The 21,649-nt window shown below is 38.8% G+C and overlaps 5 protein-coding genes across 5 annotated transcripts in view; 2 read left to right on the forward strand and 3 right to left on the reverse strand.

The window, feature by feature from the left end:
• LOC134824072 (neurocalcin homolog) overlaps positions 1-21,649 on the reverse strand; it is an 85,536-nt gene that overhangs the window by 51,591 nt on the left and 12,296 nt on the right. The gene's annotated exons all lie outside the window — the stretch shown is intronic.
• The window catches only part of LOC134824080 (uncharacterized), a 41,046-nt gene that overhangs the window by 12,179 nt on the left and 7,218 nt on the right, over positions 1-21,649 (forward strand). The window lies entirely within an intron of this gene.
• Positions 1,102-7,232, reverse strand: LOC134824049 (transcription factor COE1-like). Its single transcript, XM_063835743.1, has 9 exons — positions 7,014-7,232; positions 4,896-5,105; positions 4,289-4,402; positions 3,892-4,116; positions 3,632-3,758; positions 3,075-3,199; positions 2,597-2,779; positions 2,282-2,453; positions 1,102-2,102 (listed from the first exon to the last, which is right to left on the reverse strand). Exons 2-9 carry the CDS (start codon positions 5,049-5,051, stop codon positions 1,855-1,857), a joined length of 1,350 nt encoding a protein of 449 aa, XP_063691813.1. The 5' UTR covers positions 5,052-5,105; positions 7,014-7,232; the 3' UTR covers positions 1,102-1,854.
• The window catches only part of LOC134824065 (uncharacterized), a 96,506-nt gene continuing 79,471 nt past the window's right edge, over positions 4,615-21,649 (forward strand). The window contains exon 1 of the mRNA XM_063835767.1: positions 4,615-4,640. The gene's annotated coding sequence lies outside the window, so the exon portion shown is untranslated. The remainder of the gene's footprint in view (positions 4,641-21,649) is intronic.
• On the reverse strand, positions 18,342-20,426 carry LOC134823021 (hemocyanin AA6 chain-like). Its single transcript, XM_063834381.1, has one exon. It carries the CDS (start codon positions 20,424-20,426, stop codon positions 18,342-18,344), a length of 2,085 nt encoding a protein of 694 aa, XP_063690451.1.

Genomic DNA, 21,649 nt, shown 5'->3' on the forward strand with positions numbered 1-21,649 from the left:
GAGGAGGAGAAGGAAGAAGGGGAGGAGGAGGAGGAGGAGGAGGAGGAGGAGGAGGAGGAGGAGGAGGAGGAGGAGGAGGAGGAGGAGGAGGAGGAGGAGGAGGAGGGCTGAGGAGCAGGAGGAGGAGGAGGAGGAGGAGGAGGAGGAGGAGGAGGATTGAGGACTGAAGAGGATTAGGACTGAGAAGAGGAGACTGAAAGGAGGAGGAGGACTGGGAATCAAGAGGAGAAGGAGGAGGACTGGGAAGGAAGAGGAGAATGAAGATGAAGAGGAGTGAGGGGGACTGAGAAGGAGAATGAGGAGGAGGGCTGAGGAGAAGGAGGAGGACTGAGGAAGAGGACTGAAGAAGATGAGGACTAAGAAGAGGAGAAGGAGGAGGAGGAGGAGGTGGAGGACTGGGAAGGAGAAGGAAGAGGAGGAGGGCTGAGGAGGGCTAAGGAGGAGGAGGAGGAGGAGGATGAGGAGGAGGATGAGGAGGAGTAGGAGGAGGAGGAAGAGGAGGAGGAGGAGGAAGAAGAGGAGGAAGAAGAGGAAGAGGAGGAGGAGGAGAAAGAAGAAGCATCTAAATTTTATTTCCATAACATTTTTGTCCGTTTTTGTCCGCCCTATGAGGAGGAGGAGGAGGACTGAGGAGGTGGTGGAGGAGGAGGAGGAGAACTGAGGCGGAGAAGGAGGACTGAGGAGGATGAAGAGGATTTAGCGGAGGAGGACTGAGGAGGATGAGGAGGATGAGGAGGATGAGGAGGAGGAGGACTGAGGAGGACTGAGGAGGATGAGGAGGATGAGGAGGAGGTGGAGGAGGAGGAGGATGAAGAGGAGGAGGAGGACTGAGGATGAGGAAGATTGAGGACTGAGAAGGAGGACTGAGGATAAGGATGAGGATGAAGAGGAGCAGGAGGAGCAGGAGGAGGAGCAGGAGGAAGCATCTAAATTATATCTCCAAATTCCATAACATTTTTTGTCCGTTTTTGTCCGTTTTTGTCCGCCCTAACTTTTGTCCGTTTTGAAAATATAGGGTACCGAACGGACAAAAACGAACACAAAACATGAGCCCCCCCCCCCCCCCCCCCCCCCCCCCCCTTGGAAATGAGACAAATTATTACAATGAAAATAAATTGTTAAGTGGAATCTCAAATTAACATTGAACATCAAGAAGAACCCTTGCTTTGAGTAAATATTAGTAAAGTATGTTTAAAGGTCGTGGAAATGAACAAAGGTAACATTAACATTCAACATGTCAATTTGAAATATGTGGTTTTCGTCTTGTATTAAGTTGCTTAAATTTCATCATTTTATCATTTATCTCCATTAGAAAGTTAACATATAAAACCGCCGACAATAAATCGGATAACATAAATCAGGATAAGACTTGATTATGTCATAAAATCAAAAATGAATTCTTTGAAGTGGTTTCAACATTGAACTTAGAGTAAGACAGATTTTCTAGCAGAACATTGATGCATACCCAAATCACAAATACATTACTCTTATCATTTATTCAATCATTTCAATATTGGGTGCATTTTATAACAACGAATGAATCGAGTGAGTTTCGAAAAATTGTATCCCCTCACTCGGCAGGTTTTAGCGTCAGTTTCTCTTGAGTTTCAAATAATCAGTATCATTTCTCAGGTGTCCTTCCACCTTACTCCCGTTCAGTTACTATGTCTATACATTCATATTTCCGTTTCAAATATGTTGGCACATTTCACAAGAGTAAAGCGACGAAAGGTTGAACTTGAACTGCAGCCTACAATACTCCGGAATATTGAGGCCTCGCTCAACAATCACAGCCCACTTTCAAGAGTCGTTACTTCACAAATGATCCGACATTATAGGTACGGAGCTCCAATTTCAGATGAGACCCTGCGACTCAGTTGTAGTTGTTTCAGCGTCCATTTTGATGTAATCTTGGGAAACATGTGACCGTGTTTTGAGACTTTGAAGAATAGTAGCGGTCTCCAATCGGGCAGCTTCCTCCTCGGGAGTGGTTGGTCCGGGAAACGGGACCAGTTCCCGCCGGACTCGGTTAAATGCACTGCCTTCTTTTGAGTAGCTGAACGGGCTTTCTTCCATCGGGGTTTTAGCTGACGGCGGAACTTCTGAAATACATTGGCATTTACAGAAGAAAATAGAACAGTATATTGTATACCAATAATCTCTCCACAGTCCACATTTTTGCCTCGACTTTCGATATTTTAAAAAGAAAATGTCTCAGATTACTCCTGCTTATTTTTTATTTCAGACTTGGCGACTTATATTAAACTTTTATTAAACTAACCTTCTCCCTCAGTGTTTGCAGAGATAGCGATAGGTTTTCTAGGGGGAGGAGGGTAAGTTGGGGAGTGGGGAGGAGCGGGAGCGTATCCCCTACTCGGCCTATCCCTGTTAATACCCAGCATGCTCGAGAATGTGGCTATCTGTTCAGCTTCGTTGTAGTGTCGACCAAACGGCTGAAGTAAAATTCATTAGATGTTGAGTAGAGGAAATTGTGAAATTGGTAGCCTGATTTAGATCGTTATAGCATGTCATCGTCATCATTTGACATACTTTATAGTTTAAAAACAGATTGTCACAATTTGTTACGATTCCGTACCTTCGCGAGTCTAGACGTTGAGAGATTTAAAGGTGACACAGAGATCTGGTCCACCTCCGGGCTACAGTAGGTGTAGTGCCACCCTCTCTGAAAGAGTTGGTTCCGCTGTATAAGCGTCACCATCATCACGCTACTCTGGCTAACTGGCGGCACCTCTATTTGGATGGCATCTGGAGTTATCACCTGAAATACAGAGGTTACTCAGGTTACGTCACATTTTCAGGGAATATACTCACAAATTATGTAGAAAGGTCAGATAGATATTCTCATTTAGCAGACCAGAAACAAGAAAATATCATTGAATGATGAATGATTAAAAAAATGACCTGGCCAGTCAATTCTTCGACAATAGATTGTAATATTGTTATAATAACTGTAATAATTGTAATAATAATTATTATTAATAATCACTAATCGCTCACAAATTAGTGAGTTAAGTGTAAACCAAAACTTGCCTGCAACAATTAACTGTTTTTACCTTTGAATGAATAGATGTCGTACCAAAGAGTACATGAGCATCTTCTGCAAAGTTTTTACCAACAATGAGGGCGCGACCACCACAGAGAGGCCCGGGCTGGGGCCATATCAGTGAGATACTGGGATCTGAGAGAAGATGGGAATTTAAACTTAACAATATGAGTAGGCTGATCGAAAGAAGCTTAACTCAACAGTAATGAGGGTTATCTCTATGATGATGATCCAGAATCAAGAGGAATTTTGAATATGGCAGATACTTTAAGTATTTGTACTGTTAATCAAACCTGTTTCAGATTTGCTGGCTGCAGTACGGTATGCGTATTATGTAGTAGAATAATAAATTGACCCTCATTTTAAATACTGCGCAGGTAGGGCGTTTTAAAAAGGCCGTTAATTTTGTTCTGTAATCTGTTCCAAGGAGTTAAAGTGACTAGTGATGATGTCTCTCACTCTCAGCAATGTAGAGCCGGCTATTTAACTAACTGAGTAACTCTAATACGGTAAATTTGTTAAATTTTAACTTAAAATAATAAACACAACACTTTTAACTCAAAATACCTGTTAGACAGTCAGGAGATGATTTAGACTTGGTGACTCGGCCGTGTTTGCTGTTGTTGTGGACGAACATGGCGGAGGAGTAGGCCCAGTTGTTGAGGCTCAAATCTTGGGTTCCGCTTATCGCTAGCTGGTAAAATCATACAATTAGTCTTGAATAAATTGAATGTCATTCAGTTTTGAGTTAACTCACTGGCAGTACAAACATCGTCAAGAATCATTTGGCAACTCAGTGACAGTAGTGTAACTAAAATAGTTAAAACCTTGAATTTTCGGAGCTCTCTAGGGTTGCCCGCATTGATAAGACAGTTCTGATTACACTTCAGAAAGACTTTCAGTCCAGTGTGGTCCTGGATAACTGGGTCTGCTGGAGTGTCGTTCTTGTTACCACACGACTTTTTAGCAGCACATCTGCTGCATATACTTTCGTGAGTGAGAAGCACTCGGGTCATACTGGGGTTACGGTCCTGCCCTTGAAATGGGACAATCTGGGGGAGAGGAGTGAGTTTAAAATGGAATTATTGATAAATAGAATACAATTGCACATCAAATATACGTCAACAAAATCACAAATCCTCATGTAGTACATTTAACAATTCGAGGCGGGTCACGTGACTAAGCCCCCGGGTCACGTGACTAAAAGGCAACCCCGGATCTCACCTCATTGCTCTCCGAGTCTACCACTATAACATGGATATAGTCCTCTGCTTCAGTCCCATCCTGTGTAAGTATCTTCAGCTTATACCGGACACCGTTCCTGAGCACTTTTGTGTCCTGTGGGTTTCAAACAGATAAGAAACTAGATAAAAAACAAGGTACGTACATCCACGGTAAGATAATAGGAGATTTCGTGTAGTGTTATTGAGTCTCATGATTTGATAGTTCTTTCCTCGACTTTCGATATTTTAAAACGAAAATGTCTCAGATTACTCCTGCTTATTTTTTATTTCAGACTTGGCAACTTATTCCAAAGTATGAAAACTTTCAACACTACTATATAACAAATAATTTGAGAAAATGAGTATGACGTAGAAATGTCGATACGTTATTCAGCTATTTATTTCCATTAGAATCTGTCTTCACTGAGTCTATTCAGAGACAATCAGAAATTTGAATGAAAGAACTACCTGTAGACATAGTGTCATTACACAGTCTCGAAGACACACCCTTATTTTTCCGCGGGTTTGTAAGTTGAATTCTACCCAAGAAATTTATACAACAAGAAGAATATTCTCAGGGGAACAAAGACCCTGCAACACAACCGTACCTTGTTATTTTCAATAAATCCAACACAGAGAGCACTGGAAACCCGGAGAACCTGATTGTTCGCATCGAACAATTTACAAACGAAACTGAAGAAGTTGCTCTTACGAAGGTTGGCAGGGGGGTTCTGTTCAAACACCACACTCGAAACTACAGACATGATAAGGAGGAGCAATCTAACTGACACCGAGTGAAAATGAGACCACGTCCTGCTCTGAGGAGACAAAATGTTAGTTTGAGTAGATCTGTGTACGGTAGTCGTGTATTCTCTCTGGAGAATAAACTATTAGCGTTTATTACTATACAACGTGTTGTTGATGTGTACCGACGCGAAATCGGAAAACGAAACGTGAAATTTCATTTGCAGTAGATATAAGGAATTATTTACCGAAATTTCAGAAATTCTAGAATTATCGTTAAAATGATCCGGGATGACTACAAAATTATGACATAACAAAATAGATATTTCTCTTAACAAACAACTAATAATTATATACTGAATTGATAGGAATCATAAAACTTATACAGAATTCACCGAAATTCTGGAATTATTAAAATACAGAGCGAGATGGCTAAAACGGTGTGACAACTGATGATATACTGAATTTAATAGGTAAAGGTTGTTGTAACCCCCGGGAGGACATCGATAATCAAAACAAGGGCGATAGAATTTCAAAACAGGCCAACATAAGGTAATAACAGGAGATTGTAGATGGTGGTGACTGGTGGGTATGGCATCCAATACCAACGTCGAATATATGAATTTCTTAAGTCAATGACATAATGTTTTGGAAAACATTGGAAGTATATCTCAAAACATAAAACTAGTCGAAGAAGTATAGCGTTGTATTTTGGTACACGATTTATTGCAGCTCAGCAATGTGTCCAATGGTTCTCTTGGGGATAACGGTACTTCCCTATGTTAATTAAGTTTCATGGGTGCGAGTGTTGGGGGCAGGGGTACCTGTACAGTAACACTCACAGTGTACCAGTTTATTGTACTTACTTACATTAGGATACTGACAGTTGACACAAGTGCTCACACATTTGTATACAAACACTCACACTTACAAACACTCACACTTACAAACACTCACAGTTCACACTTACGCTTACGCATTTCATATTTTAACTATCGTGCACCGCTCTGACAAACGCATTCAGAAAGTTATGAGTTGATATCACACAAAAATATCCTATGAAATATTTTGGGGATTCATTTTTACTTTCGGATTCGGGAATCGAGTTATCGAGTACCAACATAACATATTTTGGTGTTATACTTGATAAGAGAATAAGCTCCATAAGTGTTATACTTAATAATCTAATACGAATTACGAAAGAAATTTCCAGAAATTCGGTGCAAAGCAATGGACAAAAAATGTTAATGGAAAAAGTTAGAGTACATTATGATAAAAAACTGGAGTCGTTAAAATTCAAGCAATCCACAACCCACAATGCACAGGTAATGTAACTACTTAAATGTTCGTCAACAAAACCTTCTCGTGTTTCAAGCGGGATTCTCAGCCTCACGTTTCACCTCAAAAACGTTGTGTAAAATGCAGCCAGATTACCCAATTTATCTTAAAAGTTTAACTACCCCTAATTGAAGACCGACTTATTAATATTAGTTAATGAACAGGGAAGTAACTTATTGATGGATACATTATATACGAAACTCTGAAAAATAACATACAAGTCTAAAACTTAAAGGGAAACCGAATTGGAATTCAACAAACAAATGACTGAACATGTTGAATACGGAAGCGGTATACTTAAGAAAAGAAACAACGCTAGCACTAGCAGGACAGGGCACTACCTTTTAACCCTATGAGATCACAAGACATGTCAAATGAAAACCGAGATAAACCATCACGAACAAGTTAGGTTAAGGGGGCCTTTAAGAGTGGGGCGAAGGTGCACGGGCAGGTAGTGAACACGTCAAGAAAGATACATGACAGATAGGATAGCAAGAGGAATAGCAAACAGTGCTCGCAGGGTTACAAAACGCAGTGCAATACTCCCTAGAGAGTCTAAGAGTGAGTCATGTTCAATTAACACGTATGTAATAAGACACCGTACAGATAAGTCCCGGTCTCAGGAGATTATAATGTATACTCACCACCTCCAGCTCCTCAGATTATCCCATCACGCTCCCATACCACTCCAGCCACTTCCTCCGCCCTTCCCTGGCCCCTCTTCTCGTCCCTGAAGGGACGATATCGTCCCAGAAAAAGCTTTTTCAGGGATAAATGGGTGTAGAAGTGCGAAATATTTAGGAACTTAGCGGTCTTCGGTAGAATAATATACGGCTTAGCATATAGCTCATTGACAGCTTACACTTGACCAAAAAGTATACCACGACGCAATTACAAAACACATTCCGGAAGTCCGTGTTGATGGGAAGACATTTTAACCAGGGGATACAAGGCTGGTACTGCATTATAAAGCACCTGCAGATTCATTCATGGATCGGTACCGGTTGAAATGTATTCGTTAATTTCCAATTAAAGATTTATTACAGCAATGTATACAGATACTCGGAGATCTATTCGCATTGCTGAAAAACGCTTTTCTGCTCGCATCAGCACAGCTTATAACTTTACCTGACAAGTGCTCCTCAGCCTCTGTATTGCTCTCATTTTTGTTGAGCAAATACAAAACAGAGCTAGACAAGAAGCCTCCCCGCTCGTATTTTAACACAGATAGCACCTGAACCGGTCTGGACCCACCAGATGGAAGTAAAATAAAGCTATAATTGCTGCTAATACAATTACAATTTGAATTGGATCGTTCCTATTCTGCAGTTTTCTCAGCTGATCACCTGTGGATAAAGTGTGAGCCCCACTTTCATGGTTCAGCGACACCAGGTTTCAGTTCGGCCCCGTGATTCACAACCGTATTTTTTATTTTTCATCTGTTCAGTGGTTGTATTTTGTAGTCTGTATGATATGTACTAGTAGGAATAGTGTTAGTTTGGACGAGTCGTACCTAGCACTGCTTGGAGCGCGCACTGGCACGTGTTGCGCGGCTCAACAGCACGTGACACATCTTATCATCACGTCACTAGGGATTTAGCACGGGTGTTAAATCCCTGTCAGTGTGAATGTTGCATACTTGTATCAATATACATTATTTCATCCCTTCCGATAGCTATCAGTCCTCAACATCAATATAAATGAGCCGATGCTATAAACTGAAAACAATACTGACTACCGATCGAAGCAGCAATCAGCATGTTAAAAGGAAATTAAGGACATCTTAATCTGAGTATGGCACTTCCTTTAAAATTGTTTACCCATCAGAACCCGTCAGATACCCGTTAGTACAGACAAATCCGTCTGAAAAAATCGATCTGCTGACACACGAAGCTTTCAGAGGATTTTTGACGTTTTTGAGTCCCATTAGGTGCCCTTTATGGCTGACCAACTTTTCCAAACTTTTCCACTTAAGTCTTAAGGCCACTTTTTGCCACTTTACCACTTTTTACCAGAGTTGAAAAATACGTATTTAACGTATTTTATAAAATATCAAAAAAACATTAAATACGGCGTATTTTATTTTCGCTGAATAAAATTCGTTAAAATAGGTACGTTACAAGTGATTTTGTAGCATTAAGAGCTCCAATGAAATAATAAGTACTATTTCTAATTATACAAGTTAAAAGTTTGATTAAAACTCGCGTAGCTCTGTAGTTGATCACCTCGCGTATGATTTAAGGGAACTGTGCACGTGCTAAAGCGTACCAAAGCGTGCAAATACGAATTATTGCGCGCTAAAATTCTGAGCCTCGTCTGTAGTGCTTCTGCCTGTGAAACTAACTGGTCCTCTTGGGAATATATTGTTGATAAACGCAGAAATAGACTAGCAACGGATAAGGCCATAAAGCTAGTAGGCATTAATGCCAACCTTCGACTTATCCAAAACATGGAGAAATGTGATTTCAATGATGATTACGATTCATCTGAGTAATTGTGTTCTTAATTGTGTATTTATTGAAACTTTTTTACGGACGATTTTCTACACAAATATGAATATTTTTCTGCGTTCAATTCCAAAAGTAAATTCCAATCCCGTTCAAGGGAACAAAATAAATGAAATTGAATCGTAATGACGATGTGTCTGAAAAAATTGCGAACGAAAGACATAACTTATTAAGTTTTTGAATGCAATTACGAAAAAAATAGGCAAACGTATTTTAACGTATTTTTGACGTATTTTATTTCTAAGCAAAAAAACGTTAAATACGGCGTATTTAAAAAATTATCTCACGTATTTTTCAACTCTGCTTTTTACCACCTTTCTTGTTTGTCGAATATCTTTAGTTGTGAACATCGTAAAAGGTTGCGGATCAATCGAGTGTGTTCATATTATCAGGAAGAAAAACTTTTGTTCAAACAATTTTTACGTCAGATAATAAGTTAATTGGATAATTATCAATTAACTAATTAGCAAAATTCTAAAAATTTTTTATTGGCTCAAAATGATCGGAATAGCTTGAAACACGGAGAAAAGTATTTTTTAGAAAAACTTTGAAAATTTTTCACTTACATTTTTTTTCGAGACTTTGAAAAAATTTCGAAAATTCAAAATATTTTTTCCGCCAAAAGTGATCAAACCGCATGAAACACGGAGAAAAATGCCTTTCAAAAAAACTTAGTGAATTTTTCGTTTCAAGAATACTTAATTCGCCAATTTTTGTAGTTGGAGTTCAGTAAATCTCGGCAGATTTTAGTAATCAGGAATTACTAAGTGAAGAGGTCTGAAACTGAAAAACGTTAACCATACGATCGCGCGGCGATATAAGAGTTTCATAAACTAATTTTCACAGAAACTGCACCAATGGCACAGTCAAGATCGAAACGATAGCCTGCTGTACTGTCATTTTATTGATTTCAATGATGAATCAGTGGGGTTAAGATAATCACATTTGTAATAAATAAACATCTCTGTACCGTCAATTGTGCTAATCTAAACCAGCCTACCTGTATTACCAGACCTCTTCTTTTCCTCGACAATCAAACCAAGTTGTTCATATCGCATTTGGTGGGTGATGTAAGTAGTAATGCGCTTAGTCAATAAAGACACCGTGATTTTTATTAAAAGGAGATGATGAAGCAAGTATTCATAACACAAAGAAGAATGGTTGGTGGGAATTGGGACCCACTTAAATCACCTTAACACAGTGCCCTCAGTAATCCATCCTGTCATTAAAATTATTTGTTATATAGTATAGTGTTGAAAGTATTGAAACTAATACATATCGAGCTGTGTTCAATCAGACTACGACACAATACGTGTATATTATATGGCTCTTAATGACTAATGAGGTTTATGTAACGCTTTATACCGTGAGAAACCCGGTATAGAGACGTTTTAAAGTTTATCACGAAAACGTATACTTGGCCTCATGGCTCATTTACCGTTCGAAGAAGGCAAGAACAGATCAGGGAAACTAAGGAACAGCCAGGTCCAGGAAGCAAGTGTAAATACACCTTCCAACATCAACTGTGATTTGTTTTGTATTGTTCTGCATACCGCTTCATTTACTATGCTGGATCGGTGGTTACCTCAAATCACCCCCATATGTCAGGGTCGGCTAAACGTAAAATCAGCAAGGGTAACATACTGGCAAGGGTAAGATGTAGATACGAATGACGGGCAAGGGGTAATAAAAAACCAGTAATAATTAATTCAGTGAAATGTTCCACGAGAGTCAGGATATTTTGGAAATTGCTAATAGAGACAGATCCTGATCAGGAAGGATTGTTAATGTTATTGAGGGTGTTGATTTGAAATCCGGACGTCGTGAGGTAAAAATACAGGTTCTTCCCGTAGGATATTCGGGGCCATGATGATCAGCTCAGGATTAATGTGGAGTTGAAAATTTAAGCTTTCTGGTCTTTTTCGCCTTCTTTGAGCTGTCAAAGAGCCATGAGGCCAAGTAGACGTTTTCGTGCTAAACTGTTAAACCTCTCCATACTGGGCCTCTCACTGGAGTAACGAGAAGTGTACGCTATAGAACGTTTCATATACCTCATTAAGGGCCATAATATAATATACACGTATTGCATTGTGTCGTATTGTGATTGAATACAGCTCGATATGTATTACTATATACTACTTACATCACCCACCAAATGCGATATGAACAACTTGGTTTGATTGTCGAGGAAAAGAAGAGGTCTGGTAATACAGGTAGGCTGGTTTAGATTAGCACAATTGACGGTACAGAGATGTTTATTTATTACAAATGTGATTATCTTAACCCCACTGATTCATCATTGAAATCAATAAAATGACAGTACAGCAGGCTATCGTTTCGATCTTGACTGTGCCATTGGTGCAGTTTCTGTGAAAATTAGTCTATGAAACTCTTATATCGCCGCGCGATCGTATGGTTAACGTTTTTCAGTTTCAGACCTCTTCACTTAGTAATTCCTGATTACTAAAATCTGCCGAGATTTACTGAACTCCAACTACAAATATTGGCGATTTAAGTATTCTTGAAACGAAAAATTCACTAAGTTTTTTTGAAAGGCATTTTTCTCCGTGTTTCATGCGGTTTGATCACTTTTGGCGGAAAAAATATTTTGAATTTTCGAAATTTTTTCAGTCTCGAAAAAAAAATGTAAGTGAACAATTTTCAAAGTTTTTCTAAAAAATACTTTTCTCCGTGTTTCAAGCTATTCCGATCATTTTGAGCCAATAAAAAATTTTTAGAATTTTGCTAATTAGTTAATTGATAATTATCCAATTAACTTATTATCTGACGTAAAAATTGTTTGAACAAAAGTTTTTCTTCCTGATAATATGAACACACTCGATTGATCCGCAACCTTTTACGATGTTCACAACTAAAGATATTCGACAAACAAGAAAGGTGGTAAAAAGTGGTAAAGTGGCAAAAAGTGGCCTTAAGACTTAAGTGGAAAAGTTTGGAAAAGTTGGTCAGCCATAAAGGGCACCTAATGGGACTCAAAAACGTCAAAAATCCTCTGAAAGCTTCGTGTGTCAGCAGATCGATTTTTTCAGACGGATTTGTCTGTACTACGTTTAAATACCTTATTTGTTAATATTGGTCCGATCAGGATCAGCTAAAATGTCCAATCAGCGACGGGTCGTCCTGTTATTGTTAATGTTTGACAAATAATATTATTATAAGAACTTTCGCATTATGTATTATGATTTAAATAAAACTATGCCCATGGTGGTTATACACAGAAACTTAAAGTTAAATACATTAGGAGGTTATGATATATATTGCATCTATTATTGCTTTTTCTGCCTTGTATTTTATTGTAGTGGACAATGCATTGCGTATATTAAAATGAGAAGATAAGGTATATCTGGCATAAATATAAATATTTTATAATCAAAACACTCGAACGCGTAGAAAAAGCCTAATTATTTCAAGATTATATTGCACAGGTACTATACTACTATATAATATAGGTGATAGGGTTGTATAAAGTAATTATGTCGACTATCGGGTGATATATAATCCAGTACACCGTCTCGCACAATTTGCAACGTTAATAGTAATATTATATAATGTACTAGAAAGCCCGTGGTAAAAGGGACGAAGCTAGTAGTATTCTTTGAAATAAAGTTTTAATCGCATCAAAAAATATCCATCTCAACCGAAGATACAGCCGATTTAAATATAAAACACTTTAAACACAACGTAATTACCACAAAACCGATCAAAATGACGTTAAAACAATCTTTGCACGTGCATGTGTGCATTAAAACACCGTTGCTATGGAACCTTTTGGTTGTTACCTAAATTCCTATTTCTCGCCTAATTTGCACGTGGGCGGTCGTACGTACAGAATTCTCTGAATTATAGTAGAGATAACTACAGTTTCAATACTCATTACTCGTTGTCGTGCTACAGATCAGATCGATCGATAATCTTTATCAAATATCATCTATTAACTTTAACTGCATCCGCCGAAGCTTCATTGAACAAATGGAATTATACATCTGCGACCACAGTATGTATAATAGATGTAATTTTACTGATTCAGAGAATTAAATGTATTAATAACTATAATATGTAAACGCATATTTATATTGTGATTCGAAGTTTTTGTTTCAATGACAATGAATCTAAATTTGCCATTAATTCATCGTAGATAATATTTACATGAATATGATCTAGTATTCGCATAGCCATATTCCTGAACATTAAACATGTTTGTCTAACCGACATCGTTGATTTTCTGATTTTTGTCTGTAATTAAAAAAGCTTAGCATTTGAGAACCCATTTTATTTGAATGTTTTAGAGCCCTTTATACTACTACTAGCTAAAACAATTTTTTCTAGAATCGAGCTAGACGGCACCTTTCGTCGTGATGCAGTCGTCGTCCTTGCTTGACTTTGATCCTTGTTCTATAGCTAGACGGCACGTAAAGCTAAAACGCTTCTACAGGCTGAACGTATGGTAGACAAGATTCGTTAAATCATTAGGGATACCCCTACCAGTAACCTGTAACATCCATCATTTCGAGACTCAAGTGTCTCGTAGGCAGATAGAGTCTTTGTTCAACAGAGACTCTATCTCGTAGTCGATTACGTGACGCGAATTACGTGCCGTTTAGCTGTTATACGGTCGTAGTATAAGCCTAATCCATACTTTTCAGCCTAACCTCATGCTTTGCGCAGCGATTGTTTGATACTTCAATGTTATTGTGGTTCATTATTTGATGAAAGTTTCGAATCAAATAACGAGGATTGATCTAAGTTAAAGCTTGATTAATAGCGATGATCTCAACAGACAAAGTAAAACAAAGCAAGTAACTGGTGAACATTATTTGCCTTTATATTTGCCTTGTTTTACTTTTTTTTGAGAGCCGTGATGCTTCCTACTTAACAGTAGTTCACTATCACTTCGAGATGGCCAGGCCTACTCTCATGCTGTCTATATGTGATGACTAACTCTGAAAAACTAGGGACAACTGGGGAATGATCCCAGAACCTCGAGATTTCGCGTCTCTTGCTCTACCAATTGAGCTACTGACCCTGATTCTCAGAGCGAAATCACCACTCATATACAGCACAATTTCATGCTTTGTGTGGAACTGAGTAGTTCACTACTATATGTTAAAACTCACGCTCGACTTGTTTTTTATAGCTATTTCGGGGTTTGTCAGAACACAATGGTGAGATTAAAACCTGCTGTGAGGTACACAGCACTGGAAACCAACAGCTGTGAGGATGAGGAAGAGGGTGAGGAAGAGGAGGAGGAAGAGGAGGAGGAAGAGGAGGAGGAAGAGGAGGAGAGGGCGTTATACAGTGCTCATAGTTCGGAGGACATCAGTGCTTTTCAGTGTCAGATAGGTCTAATCGGTGCTACCTGTCATGGTTCAGGTAACAAACTGGGCTCATCACAGTATCACCAGTCAGTGGTACCATCACCAGTCAGTGGTACCATCACCAGTCAGTGGTACCATCACCAGTCAGTGGTACCATCACCAGTCAGTGGTACCATCACCAGTCAGTGGTACCATCACCAGTCAGTGGTACCATCACCAGTCAGTGGTACCATCACCAGTCAGTGGTACCATCACCAGTCAGTGGTACCATCACCAGTCAGTGGTACCATCACATTCACATTTTATCAACAGATTTACACGGAATTTGCCATGAAATCGTTTTGCTGTCCCCGGCGTAGTAGTTTGTACAAACGATTGACCATAAAGTATTAGTGGGTCTGACTCTGGGGAAGATTGTTCAATTATTCTAATTGCAGTACTAATTGATGGTTATCATATGCAATTACCTTGCCGCCTTTATCGTTAAAATTTCATTGTACACACTCACCGATATATTTACACTAGGATAGTGTAGGATAATCTTATAATATAATTATATATATATTATATAGGATAATAGAGTTAGAATTAACCCAAATATCAGGGACACGAATGACTACTCCAGGATTTAAGAAACTAAACTTTCAACACTGAAAACATTCAGATTCTTGCCAAATATATTTCGATTGTAGTCATCTCCAGTGACATTGAACCTAAAAAATGTTAAAAGGTTAGTGAAACTCAAGCCGTTACAAAATTAAGAATCCGAAAAATATATATAGGATAATCTTACTGTATATATAAAGCGAGACGATATAGGTATATAATAAATATACAAGAGGTTTACAAGAGGTTTACATATATATCCATACCATTTTACTGACACCACGGCATCAACTTTAACACGACGTTCCGCAAAAACCGTAAGAGATATAGAACTGAAACTTTTTTGACTGGGTCAAATGCCTCAATGGTCTTCAAATCAGCATGAAAAAATAAAAAATTGGCCAAGGAATAAGAATTTTAGTGCCCATAATTAGGAGTCCCCAAGTGGTGTCAAAGACGCGAATTAAATAAGTAATAATTATTTTACACATTTAGTCTCTTGAGTCTAGACACCATTTTAGGGTTAGAGTTAGACGGGTTCCTGTAGTGGTCATAATGCAGATTAATTTCACATTTAATATCGTAAGAATCAACCCGAAATTGACACGTTGTCAAATTCGTTAGGACACAATATTTCAAATTTCATGCTCAACCGCTCAACGACAAATTTAAGTATTGCTATTGCGGCAGAAATGATCAATTCACTTCATCCGTTTTAAACTACGACTGATTAGACACAGTAAAACGATTTCAATTAGATATCATATAATCTCTTCGAATCCTTTGATTTTGCTGCCACCATTTTAATTCATCATTGTAAATATTTCGTTGGATCGACAGTACATCGACTCAATCAGTTTATCACTGCACAGAACAAACGAACATTAAACAGTCTGCTAACATACTCCCAACACCACAGAGAGTGACCCCGGCACTCCATTCCCCTCATCCCCCGCTCTTTGTGGACCTCCCCGCAGACCGAACAAGAAACTGTCGGTTATCCAGGAGGATGGGGATCAGATAGGAGAGTGTTCGGTTAGAGCAGGTTCACGGCGTCTGATCGGCAGGAGGATGACTGCTGGGGATGTTTTGAGTATGCGAGATGATACCTCTCAGCGGATGCTCTCTGCTTTTGGTGAGCAAAAGAGAAACTAGTCTCGCTTAACCGCTAACTTGCTTGATAGCACGTGTTAAACAATAGCTGCCGTCAGCCAGGTGGTAAACATTTTTGATAAGATCATTCCCCGCAGGTATTTACTTTAAGACAAGGAATTATTATAATGATTGGAACAATGAGTTCCGTTTACCACTCCCAATTGGATATAATGACAATAAAGGTGCGTCCAGCGTACTCATGTATGACAAAAAGGAAAATGAACATCATTGTATGGGTTGTGGTGTTTTGTATATTGATTAATAATTGTCCTCCGTTCACTACACATATTGATTTAATTTCCTGGAAATCGTTCACTTTAACGTGTCCATATTATGTGGTACTCCAGTAAGCAATTTGCCAGTTGTCGATACAATTATTTCTTTTGGTAACAGCCATCATTTCGATCGAACAATGACTACCATTTGCTTGCAATTTATAGTTCGACTACGTACTTATTTTTAGCACTCCATTTCGCAGAAACGGACTCACGCGCACTCGGAACAGATAAGGGTACAGGACGTAAGTACTCGGCAGTGATTGACAGAACCACTGGGTACCCTGTGGCACTGCTGGGAACTGCTGGACCCGGCTCTAACAAGATAGAAGTTAGACGTATTTCCAAACCTGCCGAACGCCCTCTACTTCTTCTGGCCCCTCATTCTCTGAGCACTGGTTGTTCAAGGAAAAACTCTCTTATTCAGTTACTCAACGACCCCTTCGGGTAATCATGATCCCTGATTACTGATTAGTGGTGTTTATTGTTTATGCTGAGTTAAATTTGTAGTTTCATGTATGAAAGTGAAATATAATGTATCGTGAATCACTATCAGTATCTTTTTTAAAAGATTAACCCACAAAGCCAAACATTCCAGGGATATTGGCTATGAACCTATAGCTATAACGGATGACTACTATCTCCAACATTTACCTGCATCGTCACGAAGAACTTCTTCTCAGCCACATGTATGGTTCTTATTTTACAGTTTAAAGAATAGTTTGAAATTATCTTGGTAATCTGTTGAACACTTGAAATGTTGAACACACTTCAAAAAGAAAACACTTGGTTGCGCGTACACTTACAGTCGAATAGGACACAAAGATTACTTGCACTCTATCTGGGACACACTCTTTATTTCTAACATTGTTTTTCCAGATCTAACCAAGATGTACTCCATAAATCAAGAAGGGACCAGAGTGTTAAATGAACACTGTTAATTGTACCTTAAGTGTGACACATATTGGCTTTGATAGACTAACAATTTTCTACCACTCGTACCACTCGTTTCTATTCATTAATGACAAAAGTAATTTTAATTCAAGAAAAGAAATATACATCCAGGATTTATCGATAGCTCCAAGGAGGGTAACGAAAACGGACTACAAAGAACTTCAGGACCGTGGAAATACTGTTCTAATGAAGGATTACAAAGTCATCAACACTTCCATCGCCTACATTATATTTTTCATAGTTTCAGGTTGGACTTTATGAAAAACAATATTTTTGTAAATTTCTTTCGCAATGATTTTTCCTTAATCAAACATGCTTTATCACGTAACCTTTTTTGCTCAGGTATAACGTTTCTAGCAGCTTGGCAGGGTTCAGTTTGGGTTTTATTTCTAGTAGTTGGACTGGTGTTCTTCTTTATTTGCTGCTCCTGTGGAGCCGTAAAGTTTCATTTCCTCCTAAAACAAAGACGCAGTCAGAAATCCTACACTAAAGCCAGAAGAGCTACCATTTGCGCAGAGCTTGTATCTCCTGATTTCAGGCTGACTTTATCAGTACCCTCTGTACAAGACTTGTAGAGAGTGATGTTATTAAAATTAACAATTTCCAGATGGTCTTATTGCAAAGTTATTATAATTTATGGGATAAATCTTCATTATGCAACAATTTCAATTACAATTATCGAAGTTGTGTACAGAATTTCAATGATTCTTCTATTGACTCTAATTCTTAGTCAGATTAAATGGTTTCAGCTAATACATTTCATAATATTGCTATGTTGCTAGAGATGAGATTATCTAATTACAATAGAGCTTTAACTGAGCTTATGTAGCAATTATAGACAAGGGGTTATTATTAATTGATTATGAAATAAATGTAATCCTGAATTGAACAATCACATAATTTTATTTAATAACAAATTAAACATGATCTAGTTTTTATTCCAAATGGCTCACTGGGATCATATTTTAACGATAGTGTTTGTTCCTATGATATCTTCAGACTCAATTCATCAAATTAATTAAAAATCAAACTTTATAGCCATTTGAAATTATCGAAACGATAACTTATTAAAAACGGTTCATGATAAGTTAAATCACGTTTTTATATAAGGCGTGAGTAACGATTATGGTGTAAATGTCTCATTTTTTCTCTACAGACTCCTGCTTCTTAACGCCAGAATCCTTCTTCTTCTCATATTGTTTCTTCTTATTCTCCTCCTTTGCCCACGATCCCAGGAAGTTCAGTTTCACGTCAGTCTTGAAGCTGTTTCGAACCTGTTCCACGAGCCCTTCAACATCATCGATAGAATCATCATTACTGTCAACAACCTGCCTATCGAAGGGGAAGCCCATTGGTCTCATATCAGGATACATGGACTTCTCTCCTCTCTGTCCACAGTAAGATACCGCACCGGCCTGCATCGGTTCTTGGGGATTAACTCCATCTTTAGTCCAGTCAGTGACCAGGACGTATAAGGTTCCCTTCATACCGTGCTTTGTTCCTTTTGGTATGAGCAAGTTCAAGGGCCAGCCACAGCAGTTACCGTGGGACATGTTATCTTTACCAGCTTCAATTTCCTCGACCGTCAACTGTGCTGTGTTGACCACGGAAGACTTGTTGTTTCGTTGTTTGATGTCGAAGATCTCGCTCTCATTTCCAGCCTCAACTGTGATTACAAATCTGTCCAGTTCAACGAACATACTCCTCCAGTTCTCCAGAGATTCGTCACGAGTTTCTGGGGCCAGGAAAATCCTGATGCAAACCAAGACGTCTGCCTTGTTCTTGTTCTTCAGAGCTATCTTGTAGCTGAATGGAATGTGGTCCAAGAAGTCCTTCTTCTTGGTGGTAACCTTCTGTTGTGGATCCACATTGAATACAGAGTACTCCTTAGTTTCGGAGTAGGTGTAGAAGTTGTTCTTTTTGTCAAGAGGCTTGTCAACATTCTTCTTATGGTATTCTTCTGGCTGTAGCTCCACTTCAAATGACTCAATCTCAATGCCTGGGAACTCTATGTCTTTTTTGGTGTGGGGTTTCATATTTCTTCTGTGATCTTCAAAAAGAAGATCGACAAACTTGTGCCATCGATAAAAGACGGGGTCCCTTGGTGCTGTTTGGTCCCAGTTCATTGGGCCAGGTGATATTTGGTACTTTCCTTTGGGATCGTTCAAATTGGCAATAACTTGGTGGCCCTTGTTGTTGATTTCTCCATAAAGATTCTTGTTTATGGACCCTGCGTTTGCAAGAATGGTGTTTCCGAGGTTGTTCATGTCGATGGGAATCTTCACTTCATCCCTGTTGTAAAGAGAACCTCGAGCAATGCCGTCTTGGAGCCTTTCCTTGTGTCGTCCCATCTCTTCATGGATTGCTCTGGGGTCTGGGTTACCATCAGGCTTAACTACGTACATGTCGGCAGGTCTGAAGGAACACAACATCATTCTAGGATTGAATCCTTCAGTCAGAGGTCTGTCCCATCCATAACCAGGGCCGTAGGGCTGAACTCGGTCATAACCCTGAGCCAATCTTTCAAAGTCGTACCTAGCCAACATTTGCTGGTGCATGTAACCGAAGAGCTCACCCTGTCGGTCTCTGGGAGAGTTTGGTGGGTATGGGTAGTTCAAATGCCAACTGTAGTTGTGTTCCAGCAGTCCAATGTCTTCTCTCCACCAAGCAAGATCTCTTTCTTTATCGAACTTGCCTTTACCTTGTTGTCCATCTTCTGATCTCATGGGCCCAGCTAATAGTGAGTCTACAGCCTGTTTCTGGCCATTCATACCTTCAAATATTTCATCTTGGGTGAAGTAAGCAACAGGCAAGGTTTGTCTTGATGGAGGAAGCGATGCTTCCTTGGTTTCGGGGTGCCTTGCAAATGTCAAACGCACCAGATGTTCAATGTACGGGCTTTTCGGGTATGCAGTTCTCAGATACTTGAGTGCTTTGAGCATGGTTTCCTTAGGTTTCCTAGACAACTGTACAGCAGCATCGTGGGCTTTGCGGACGTGTTTTTCATTGAAAACACTAAAAGGAGAAATATCCTGTATCTCCAGACTTTGAACGGTTATGTTGTTCAGTCCTCCTTTCAATGCGTTGTGAGCTTTTGGGTCGAACAGCAGGATATCCAAGACTTCCTTGTTGAGCTGCTTGAAGGCCTGAGAATGCTCTGCTGTGTGATGGCAGTGCTCACAGTCGCAGTTCAGCAACTCCTTCCCCTTTATCTCCGTAGACATTCTGAGCTGTAAGAATCACGATTAATATCATCCAGGGTTTAGTTTAACGATGAGTCATAACAGTCAGGGTAAACAAATACGAGATTTATGAGTTATGGGCTAAATGGGATATGGTTATCACAGTGCTGGCAAGTTTTTCAGGCATTAAGACTCACCGAAAGTAGTTCAGCAGGCATATTTTAAGTTCAAAACATTCTAATTCAATGTCAAAGAGGGAAGAAATAAAAAATAGTTATGTGGAAGTTTTTAAGAAATTTGCGCAAAATACGCGCCAGCACCCAAAATCGCCATATTCAGGTGCCTTAAAACCATGTTAAAATTGAGTTAAAGATTTGAAATTTTGCAGGGTGTCTAGATGTTGAATGTTGACCAAATCAACTGTAAAAAAAGTTTCATGTTTCAGGAGTATTGGGAAGTGGGTTTTCTGGAACCCCTGATTTACAACAGATTGTCGTGAAGTATATACATATATCACAATGCTGGCAAGCATTACCGTTGACATTATATTCACAATACTATTTACCCCTATACTAATATTATATATTATAATACTATTTATATCCCCTTTATTGTTTTTCAGGCATTAAGACTCATCGAAAGTAGTTCAGCAGGTATATTTAAGTTCAAAACATTCTAATTCAATGTCAAAGATGGCAGAAATAAGAAATAGTTATGTGGAGGCTTTTAAGAAATTTGCGCAAAATACGCGCTAGCACTGTTATACGAAATTTTGTAAAAAACCCAAAATCGCCATATTCAGGAGCCATAAAAATCATGTTTAAAATGAGTTAGAGATCTGAAATTTAGCAGGGCGTCTAGACGTTGACCAAATCGATTCTAAAAAAATTCAAGTTTCAGGAGTATCGGGAAGTGGGGTTTCTGGAAGTTGAAAATCAAAAAGTTGCACACGTGGGGACACGCACAAATTGATATAAAATTAAAATTGCTAAAATCACTGAAAATTGCTATTTTCACGATTTTCTCAACTTTGGAGTCCCGTGATAATGTAATTGAAATCTTCTAATTGAAATCTTTTGAAACTTTGTATGTTTATCATACTATATATAAAATACCAATATGCAAAAATATACGTTGATTCAATATCAAATGCGCACGCAACGTCCGCTCAAAGTTTGCACGTGCGAAAGGTGAGAATTTTGCTCATTCGAGATGTCGATTAGATTCTGCTTTCCCACGACAGTTAAATGGCATTATGTATGGAT

This window comes from Bolinopsis microptera, chromosome 1 (assembly GCF_026151205.1).
Source record: "Bolinopsis microptera isolate Bmic1 chromosome 1, MBARI_Bmic_1.0, whole genome shotgun sequence".
Classification (NCBI taxonomy): domain Eukaryota; kingdom Metazoa; phylum Ctenophora; class Tentaculata; order Lobata; family Bolinopsidae; genus Bolinopsis; species Bolinopsis microptera.